The sequence below is a fragment of the Chanodichthys erythropterus genome, chromosome 21 (genome assembly GCF_024489055.1).
Source record: "Chanodichthys erythropterus isolate Z2021 chromosome 21, ASM2448905v1, whole genome shotgun sequence".
In the NCBI taxonomy this organism is placed as follows: Eukaryota; Metazoa; Chordata; class Actinopteri; order Cypriniformes; family Xenocyprididae; genus Chanodichthys; species Chanodichthys erythropterus.
This window is the reverse complement of record NC_090241.1, coordinates 5050620-5060663: the sequence shown is the minus strand read 5'-3', so window position 1 is coordinate 5060663 and position 10044 is coordinate 5050620. Positions and strand designations below refer to the sequence as shown.

General features: G+C 34.6%; 1 protein-coding gene across 1 annotated transcript; it reads right to left on the bottom strand.

Moving 5' to 3' along the window:
• Positions 1 to 281: 281 nt before the first annotated feature.
• On the bottom strand, positions 282 to 8529 carry pttg1ipa (PTTG1 interacting protein a). The gene is made up of 7 exons (XM_067373739.1): positions 8187 to 8529; positions 7578 to 7630; positions 6403 to 6511; positions 4995 to 5097; positions 4625 to 4690; positions 1265 to 1311; positions 282 to 927 (listed from the first exon to the last, which is right to left on the bottom strand). Exons 1-7 carry the CDS (start codon positions 8365 to 8367, stop codon positions 881 to 883), a joined length of 606 nt encoding a protein of 201 aa, XP_067229840.1. The 5' UTR covers positions 8368 to 8529; the 3' UTR covers positions 282 to 880.
• Between the last annotated feature and the right edge of the window lie 1515 nt (positions 8530 to 10044).

Below are 10044 nucleotides of genomic sequence, written 5' to 3'. Positions count from 1 at the left end.
ATACTATATTATACTATAATAGAACTATATATAAACATGTCACAAATTTTGGCAAAGGGTTTGCAGACTCAATAGAAAGTGAATTAAATAATAATATACAGCTTATATCCCAAGATAGATGATCAACATTTGAACATTTAACACTTGACCAAAGCATAAATTGACCATATGTTAGGATTAAAAAAAAAAAAAAATAGATTTAAGGTAAAACAGGCAAGCAACTTTTAATATTTTTTTTTATTAATAATTATTTTATAAAAAAAAAAAAAAAAATCAGTACATTACATAAGCAAGCATTTATCAAGTATCCTAAAAAAAAAGCCAGACTATGGAAAATAGACATGGTCAAACCTAGCAGAATAGTGTTTATTTGACTTCAGATATTCAGGTACATTTACAAAGAATCGTTTAGGTTTCAGTGAATCCTTTACAGGGTAATTTGCAAATACTTTCATATTATGATGGGGCAGTTTTTTCAACAGTCACTAAATGGCCTAATCAGCATGAGAATGATATGATGTGCAAAGTCCTGACCCATTCAGTGCTTATGGAATGTGTCAGCATTTTGATCTTATCGTTTCTGACAAGAACTGAAATATACAAATGATCATTTGTACAAATATAATAATACTTAAAAAGCTGTTTTAATTAATGAGTGGAAAAAGCAAAATGATTTTAGACATTATATATTACAGGAGATTAAGGCATAGCCTTTGTGGAAAATTGTAGAAAATAAAATAAATAAACATAAATGGATTTAGGTTGAATTCATCATTTTGACCACAGTGGAGTCTCATTCTTCCATTTATCCATTTTAATAATGTCGGCATAGACAGCAGATTGTCAAAGTGTTCATCTATAACATAATGTAACCATCATTTTAGTTGGGATTTTCAAATCTGGCATAAGGACTTGCCCTGCTGAGACCTGATACACAGAGAGAAAAAACAGATTAATCACACAATCCCCTCAAATCAAATATATAGCAACATTTTTTTTCTTAAAATTAAAAGGCCAAACACATCAGGACAAGTTGCATTACCACCACTAGAGGGAGCACACCTTCTTAAAAACATGACTATTTGACTAGTCATGAAAACGTTCCAAAACACTAGGTTGAACCTATTTTTAAAACATTGTCACATGCTCCTTACCTTCACAGTGATTGACAGTTTTGATTTATTTTTCATGCACTGCCAGCATAATAACTTTTTCAAATTCACTTATTTATGCAGTTTCTGAGATGAGGGAATTGTTGACTCACCATATTTTTGACGGATCTCATCATGTCTAATTTTCATCTCAGCTTTTCTGTGGCAGAAGAACACAAGAACATAAATTCCTCCAGAAATCACACGCACACCCTTAAGGTATGTTGACAATAGCCGTTACAGCTGTAAAACAGGTTTCATATAGAACACCTTTTGTCATGTCTAAGTTCCTCATAACATTTTATCTTTTGTCTGCTTTGAATATGCATGTGCATAATGACTCTGCATGTGCATATACAGCTCTGGAAAAATTAAGAGACCACTGCAAAATTAGCAGTTTCTCTGGATTTACTATTTTTAAGTATGTGTTTGAGTAAAATGTATATTTTAGTTTCGTTTTACAAACTACTGACAACATTTCTTCCACATTTAAAGTAAAAAACATTGTCATTTAGAGCATTTATTTGCAGTAAATGACAACTGGTCCAAAAAAAATAAAAAATTCCATGTTTACAAACCTCAAATAATGCAAGAAAACTCATTTATATTCAATACAATACTAATGTTTTAACTAAGAGTTCAGAAATCAAAACTTGTTGGAATAACCCTCATTTCTAATCACAGTTTTCATCTCTTGTTATGCTCTCTACCAGTTTTTCACATAGCTGTTGAGTGACTTTATGCCAAAAATTATGTCGCAAAAATTCAAGCAAGCTTGGCTTTGTTTGATGGCTTGTGAAAGCTATGATTGGAAATGAGGGTTATTTCACCAAATATTGATTTCTGAACTCATAAATGTATAGTATATAAACTTGTTTTGTTTGCATTAACATAGGTCTTAAAACATTTTTCACAAACACATGCACATAAATTAGCCTGGGTGCCAGCCCAAACCCTGCCCACAACATTTTTTGGACGGGAAGTCTAGAATATGAGTATGACGAAGTCAGGCTACACATAAATGGTAAATCCAGAGAAACGGCTCATTTTGCAGCTGTCTCTGTACATGTATGGATATAGAAAGCACACGTTCGATAAATGGTAGTGTTACTTAAAAGGTTAGTTCACCCAAAAATGAAAATTATCCCATGATTTACTCACCCTCAAGCCATCCTAGGTGTATATGACTATCTTCTTTCAGACCTACACAATCAGAGATATGTAGTGAACAGCACATTCTAGGGCCCAGTTTATGGCCGGGCCTCTCTCTGTCCGTAACAGTGGACAAAGGTTTGCTACATTTTGATTGGATCTCGGTGGACTAACACAAACAAACTGTCCAACGCATCAGATAAAGATGGAAGGACAACATCCAGACCTCTCTTAGAGGGTAAGAAGAAGACCTCTTGTACCAAGCCTGGGAAGGACAAGGCTTCTCATTGGTCCACAGGCAGTTACTGCCCTTCACCCATCTAGTCATTACTTCCTAAAGTTGGCCAGAAACTGCCATAAAAATTCCTTGGGACCTTAGCAGAAATGGGTGAAACAAAGAGAGATCACAAAGATCCATCCGAATCCATTCAAAACTATGTTTGAAAACCTTAGAACTGATGCAAACTACACATCCATTTGATACTTATTCACCGAAATAAGTATTCTCAGTGACAACAACAGAGACGACCATGTTCTAAGCCTCCAGCTTTTGAGGAAAGAGACGTTAACCAACACTACGTTCAAAGTTTCCATCCAGCGAAACAGTGACGACATCCGCAACAAGGTTAAGCTCAGGAGAGCAAACCTTCACTTCAAGGTACCTTCGTCTGCGTGTTCCAGATTGTTAAGGACCTTCTGCACCTACACCAGGGCCTCATCTGCGTGTTCCAGATTTTAGGACCCTTTGGTGCTCCAGGAGATCAGCATCCCACAGAGCTTCGTGTTCAAGACTGTTGAAACAGATTCTGGCTCCTCTCCCCACTGCATTGTCACCCGGCACAACCAGTGGAAGACGTCACCGTCATCGGACTCGACCAAGTGGAACGTAAATATCACTTAACCAAACCTCTTTCCAGAGACCTTGGCATTGTTGTATTTTATCAGTATATAATTTCCTAATTTCCATTAGATGTAATATAGCTGATGTTAGTTAATAACAAATAATCTCTCGTTTATTTGTTTGGTGCATAATAAGGTTCTCCACCTTATTATTTTCAGAGAAACAGTTTATCTTTCCCTAAGATAACGCAACTCTTCCATAGCCACACTCAACTTAATCACTTGTATTCTATGTATCTTCTGCACTTTATTTCTTTATCATTCATGGTATTCATTTAGTAGTTGTGTTAGTTATTCTTGTTTATCTTTTTGTTAATAAAATTTCTTTTATTACACTTGTGTCTTCCTTGTGTTGATAATACAGAAAAGGCTCTACAAGTTAGCAATTTCACCAATCTTTCAGATAAATCAGCTAACCACTTTACATTAATTCTAAATGAATGAAAGCCCCTGTAGGGAGTGAAAGACCCTGACTGGTGCCCTGAACTAGGGAAAGGGGGGGAAAGTGGTTATCTGATGTACTCATAACCACACCTTAAGAGACGTGTGATCCAAAATCACAACGTCAGCGGTGACGTGAGTACCAATCCCTATTTTACTTTGCGTCCTTGGATGGACAAAGTAAACATCACTACAGATATTTAAAAAAATATCCTGGCTCTATCCAGCTTTATAATGGATGTGAATGGGGGGCCACACGCATACACGATACACACAGGTCGACTTGCGCCAAAAGAGTAACCCCTGACACGATGTATGACGCAGGATGTAGGAATCTCGTAAGCCTAGACGCCTCTCATGGTTTAAACAAATAGGGCTGGGCAACTCAAGCTCTTCTCCTGATATCGAAATCCTCCAACTTTTCTTTTTCAAATTTCTCGTTTTAGATTTGTAATTCATGACTGGTGTTTTGTTTTGCTCTATCCTTTGTGCTTTTGCGTTTGTCATGGCGTCGGGTCAGAGGTTGCTCTTCTGCCGCAAATCGATGTGTACGGCCATCTGACGGAAGCTAGTTATTTTACTTAATAAAGTTTTAAATATGGATGTTTTTCTGACAAAAACCCATCGCTTCGCTTCAGAAGGCCTTTATTAACCCCCTGGAGTTGTATGGATTACTTTTATTATGGATGGATGCATTTTATTTTTGCTCCAAAATGTGTCTCCCCATTCACAACTATTATAAAGCTTGGTAGAACCTGGATATTTTAAAATATATCTCCAATTGTGTTCGTCTGAAAAAAGAAATTCATATACACCTAGGATGGCCTGAGGGTCAGTAAATCATGGGATCATTTTCATTTTTTGGGTGAACTATCCCTTTAATGAAAATGTCCATTATTCCCCTTTAAACTGGTTTTATAAAATATCTTGTATCTCCTACTGTCATCTCTATTTTGAATATTAATTTTTTAATCTCTTACCTCTCCTCTTGTTTCGTTTTCTTCTTGTCTTGCTTCCGGTTCATCTTGTTGTCAAATCGAGCAGATCTGTGAAAGACAAAGTTTCCTAGGTTGAGCAAGTTAAGTTGTTGAGCCTTTCTTACACAATCTTGAGCTCTCTTGATTCTCTACCATTTGACCATTTCACAGAGATTCAGAAAGTTTGATCAATATTCACATTTGAAGTAAACATTTATGCTAGTAAACGTAATTACAGCCTGAGGCAGCTGAGGTGACATCAACTCCTCATAGTATTTAAGACAGCAAAATGGAGGGTGCGACTCATTTGTCAGCCAACAATGTTATAAAAGGCCATGTGACATACAATAAGTCAGACACATCTCAGACTTACCCAACGTTCTCACACTTGCAGCAACAGAATATACACAACAAAACACCAATGATGAGGAGCGCTCCAGCCACTGACAATGTAATGATCAAAATCTGGAAGTTTACTGAATATCACAAAAAACACAAAGTCAAAAAAGTGTAAAAAAAAAAAAAAAACATCTCAAAGTGATGCAGTACCAACTCATATAACATTAATGGCAAGCACACATGGTAATATTAAGTACTGTAGTTCTGATGTATGTGTAATTTGGGCTAGAGAAAGGACTCCTGATATTGCTTGTTTATGACTGCTACCATTTTTAATAATTTTTAAGTGCCTGATTACCAATTTGCATATATATATTTTTTTAATTATTGTTTTATTTTTGTTTTTGACACAAAAATGACAAAAGAAAAAAAAATAGATATCAATAAATACATCACATGATTAAAATATTTTAACTTTAAGAATAATATTTAAGGATGAAATTATTTTATCGTTAAATATTATTTAATATATAGATAATTATAGAAAATCTATTAAATCTATCTATCTATCTATCTATCTATCTATCTATCTATCTATATCAAAGTTAATTTATTATGTAAGCTAATTTAAGCATTAGACTTGTATAGAATTTGAATGAGAAAAATTAGAAAATCAGAATTAGAAAGTTATCTTGATTGCCCATACGATAACTGATACTGTGCTTTTGTGTAATTATTATTATTTATGCAAAGTTGTTTTATGATTTAAATGGTCACCTATATTTTCATCTATGTTTTGGGATATTTCTATTTGTTAACATCCACATTCTCATCTGAGAATGAATCTGTTGTCTAAACAATACATAAATAGCATTATTTGTAACTTATTTCATCTGAAGATCCAATATTAAATAACTGACAATCATTTAACTTAACTTAAACTTAAAAAAAAAAGTTTGGTTCTCAATAGAGTAGTGCAGATATGATGTCAAAACCTGCGGACTAATTAATTCCCTCAAGATTTTCCTAATGGGGTTTTTCAACTTATGAGTAAAATAAGGTCTGTGGTAAACGTAACTTAACAATACTTAAACTTTTGCTCGACAATGTAAATTACACACACTCACACCCCATACGTTCTTATCTAGTAACCTATTAGAAACATATGTTTTTAAAAAATAAACAAAATTCGCATTTTCGTGTGTGTAATTTAGGTTGCAGAGCAAAACATTCAAGCATTGTAATGTTATGTTTAACACATCCTTATTTCACTCAGAAATTGAAAAACCTCATTATAAAAACCCATAGGAAAGTCTCAAGGAAACCAGTGTCGAATTTGTCTTCCGGGTTTTGATGTCATCCCTTCAGGATAGGTTCATAGGAAACATAGAAATGTAAATAAACAGAAAAATAAGTGGAAGAAATTTAAAAACATTTCTTACTCGTGCAGAGGCCCCATCGAGCATCATTCAGTGGGCAGAGGGAATGGGGGGGCAGGATGGTTTTGGCTGGGTATGTTATACACTTTTTCGTCGGGATGCACCACAGACACTGAAAAAATAGATTAAAAACTAATATTGTTATATGCATTCATCCACTGATGTAAGAGTCAAAGCTCAATATATTGTGTTCGCCAAATTTGGGGTTGCAGATAGTGACAGCAACAATGCTGATGATGATGATAGCAATGACATCCGCATCGACGCTGATGGAAACGTTGATACTGACGCACACGTCAGCGACTGTAAGAACAGCTGTGTTTGCTTGTCTGTGGTATGTCAAAGGTTTGTTTAATAAATATGGAATGTCAGCGTCACACAGCCACATCCTGAATTCTACAGCTAAAAACAGATACTACCAACTCAGATGCCTTAATGGTAAACAGAACTAAATCAGAACTAGATTAAATGTTATTTATACATTTTTGTTCCTGAAACATTTTAGTACTAGTTACTGCTATTTAGTAACTACTTCAGAGAACATTCAAAAGTAACATTCCCAAAATGTTTCCATAATGATTTAAATTTTTTTTTTTTTTAAATCTGAATCTTTTGAATGTTCAGAGAACATTCAGAAATAACATTTTCACAACTTAATTGGAACATTACCAAAACGTTCTTACAATATATTTTTGTAAGCTGGGGTTTAGCAAACACCACCAAATTAAAGGCCGTCCTGAATACAGGCGTCCTTCGTATATGCATGACTGACTTTGGAAGGGAAGTGCACAGGATCTCTCAAGTGAATCTGAGCTCTAAGAAAGGGCACAAAACTGTAAACATCCAGAACAGACCAAACCTGTTCCACAGGTGAGGTAAGTGAAAATCTGATAAGTGTAAAAAAAATCCAGCCATTCCAGTTGCTCACTGAGTTCATTATTTCCTTGTTACTCTTATATTCTCCTTCTCATCTCATGTTTTCCCCATGATTTTGGTTCTCATCACATCTCATTTATACAGGTCAAATCTCCCTGCTTCTTACTGTAACATGTTTTCTCCCACCCATACATCTGTCTCTTTAAGTAAACGGAGTGAATAAAACAGGCCAGTCTGCTTTGTGCACTATAAAGTAAATATATAAGGACAACAATATTAAACTAAATTTTATCCAAACTCACTTCCACATTTTCCAAGCATTCCTCACAGCTTGTACCATTCTTGCTCTCACAACCTAGAAAAGTGAGAAGAGAAAACACATTAGTTAATGTAGAAATCAACTGAGGTTAGAGTTGTGGGGTTAAACTTGTTATGAGCATGATCATGTGTTAACCACAGTAACGTCTCTATATACTCAATGTATTAGGCAACAATTTGACCCTATGAGACATTGGTTGCCTTGGCCATCCCTAGTTATGAAACCTAACCAAAGCAGCTTGGGAAATCAGAGTAAGGCAGTTATTAGTACAACATCTTTGTCTTTCTTTATATATTATATATATATATATATATATATATATATATATATATATATATATATATATATATATATATATATATATATATATATATATATATATGACAATTCAGTTTCAAAAGCAAAAATGTGGTTATTGTAATCACAGGACATTTTTAATTAAATTAAGCAAAATTCTCTTGTTAGACTGAGATCATAGACGAAGTTTGAAAGTTTGTATGTAAACAACAGTGAAATAGAGGATATATAACAGTAACAAAACATTAAATCCAACTTTTTGAATCCAAAATTGAGATTGTAACATTTGCCTTACTTGGACGTGGTGTTGTAGCCGGTGCTTTACTTGTAGATTGTGTTGTTGCTGTAGTTGAAGATTGTGTTGTAGTCGATGTTGCTGTACTTGAAGATGTTGTACTATTAGGTGCTGCTGTAGAATTCTGTGCCAGTGTAGAACTCAAACCAAAGACAAACAGGACGAGAGGAATAAAATTCATGTTTTCTTCTTTAAATGAACGAATACTCAATGAACTCCTCTGTTTGTTTGTAATCTGTTTTGCCTGCAAATATCTCCCTTTAAACCTCAGCGCTCACACTTCATAAGGTGGAAACAGGTTTTGTAGTCGTGTTTCCCTTTCACCTCGCAAAACAGCTTTTAGGAGGTTAAATTACAATACCCACCTAGGCGAAGGCGTGCTTTATTAATATTAAGTACATAATACAAAAGCTACTTAGTAATGATCCAATGGCGATGGCTTGAGGTATGAATATTAAGTAGTCCATGACGTCGCGCTGTAATCTTCCAATGGGGAAAGTCTGGCTCATGATTATTCAGCAACAAGCCTTTATCAGATTTATAATTACAAGTATTGGAAACTAAGACTGAATAGGCTGTCGCTCCTTTTTATTATGTTATATTAATGTTCACAAGCAAAAATCTGCACAAGTCTGTGCTGGTATTCTATGTATGTTTCTTAAGTATTAAAAGAATAAGTGGGAATGAGATTTTAGTATTGTGTGAAATTATTATTTTTTTAGATAAATGTTTTCAAATATTCAATAAAGAATAACGTCAACATATAAACAATATAAATTAAAAGTAATATACATTTTAATCATTTGAATTATGTTGATTATTTGTACATGAACTAATGATCTGCTAAGCATTATATTTATTATAAAGCGTAACCAGATGATTTGGCACCCTCTGGTGGATGACAATAAAACACCACAAAAAGTTAATTATATTCAGCTACATGAAAGATATTAAAGGTGCCCTAGAATCAAAAATGTAATTTATCTTGGCATAGTTGAATACCAAGAGTTCAGTACATGGAAATGACATACAGTGAGTCTCAAACTCCATTGTTTCCTCCTCCTTTTTTAAATCTCATTTGTTTAAAAGACCTCCAATGAACAGGCGAATCTCAACATAACACTGACTGTTACGTAACAGTTGGGATCATTAATATGTACGCCCCCAATATCTGCATATGCCAGCTCATGTTCAAAGCATTACACAAGGGCAGCCAGTATTAACGTCTGGATCTGTGCACAGCTGAATCATCGGACTAGGTAAGCAAACAAGAACAATAGGGAGCACACGATTTAAAGGGGCCGCAGCCTGAATCGGTGCATAGTTAATGATGCTCCAAAATAGGCAGTTAAAAAAATGAATTTAAAAAAATCTATGGGGTATTTTGAGCTGAAACTTCACAGACACATTCAGGGGACACCTTAGACTTATATTACATCTTGTAAAAACTGGTTCTTGGGCACCTTTAAATATAGGCTACAAATGAAACCACTACTTGCGATAAATTACAATAATTTATTAAAGCATTTTGTAAAGCCAGTTACAAAAGAAAACATTTTTTTCTCTCTCAATATTTTAACAAGCACAATTATTCTTTTTTCCGAGTAAGCTATAATTTATAGTATTATAACAATGGCAATGAGGAAATTACATTCAGGCCTTGTACTGGCTGCCTGCAGCTGAGCAAGGACCCCAGTGTGAATTTGTGAGAGACAGAACCAACCGTGCTATGTCTGTGTGCATGTTTTATGTTGATTTTTTTGTATGTGTGAGCATATGTCAATGATCATGTGTGTGTTAACATGTGTGTATAATGAGGCAGAGTGTAAGCTAGCACCTGAGTCTTCTCGGCTGCTCT

Bases quoted from the DNA above. Each gene is read 5' to 3' on its own strand.
- pttg1ipa (XM_067373739.1), bottom strand. From the start codon at position 8,367: ATGAATTTTATTCCTCTCGTCCTGTTTGTCTTTGGTTTGAGTTCTACA. The intron at 5,098-6,402 runs GTAAGAAATGTT...TGTGATATTCAG, and splicing joins TCGATGGGGCCTCTGCACGA to TAAACTTCCAGATTTTGATC. The intron at 4,691-4,994 runs GTAAGTCTGAGA...TGTCTTTCACAG, and splicing joins TGCAAGTGTGAGAACGTTGG to ATCTGCTCGATTTGACAACA.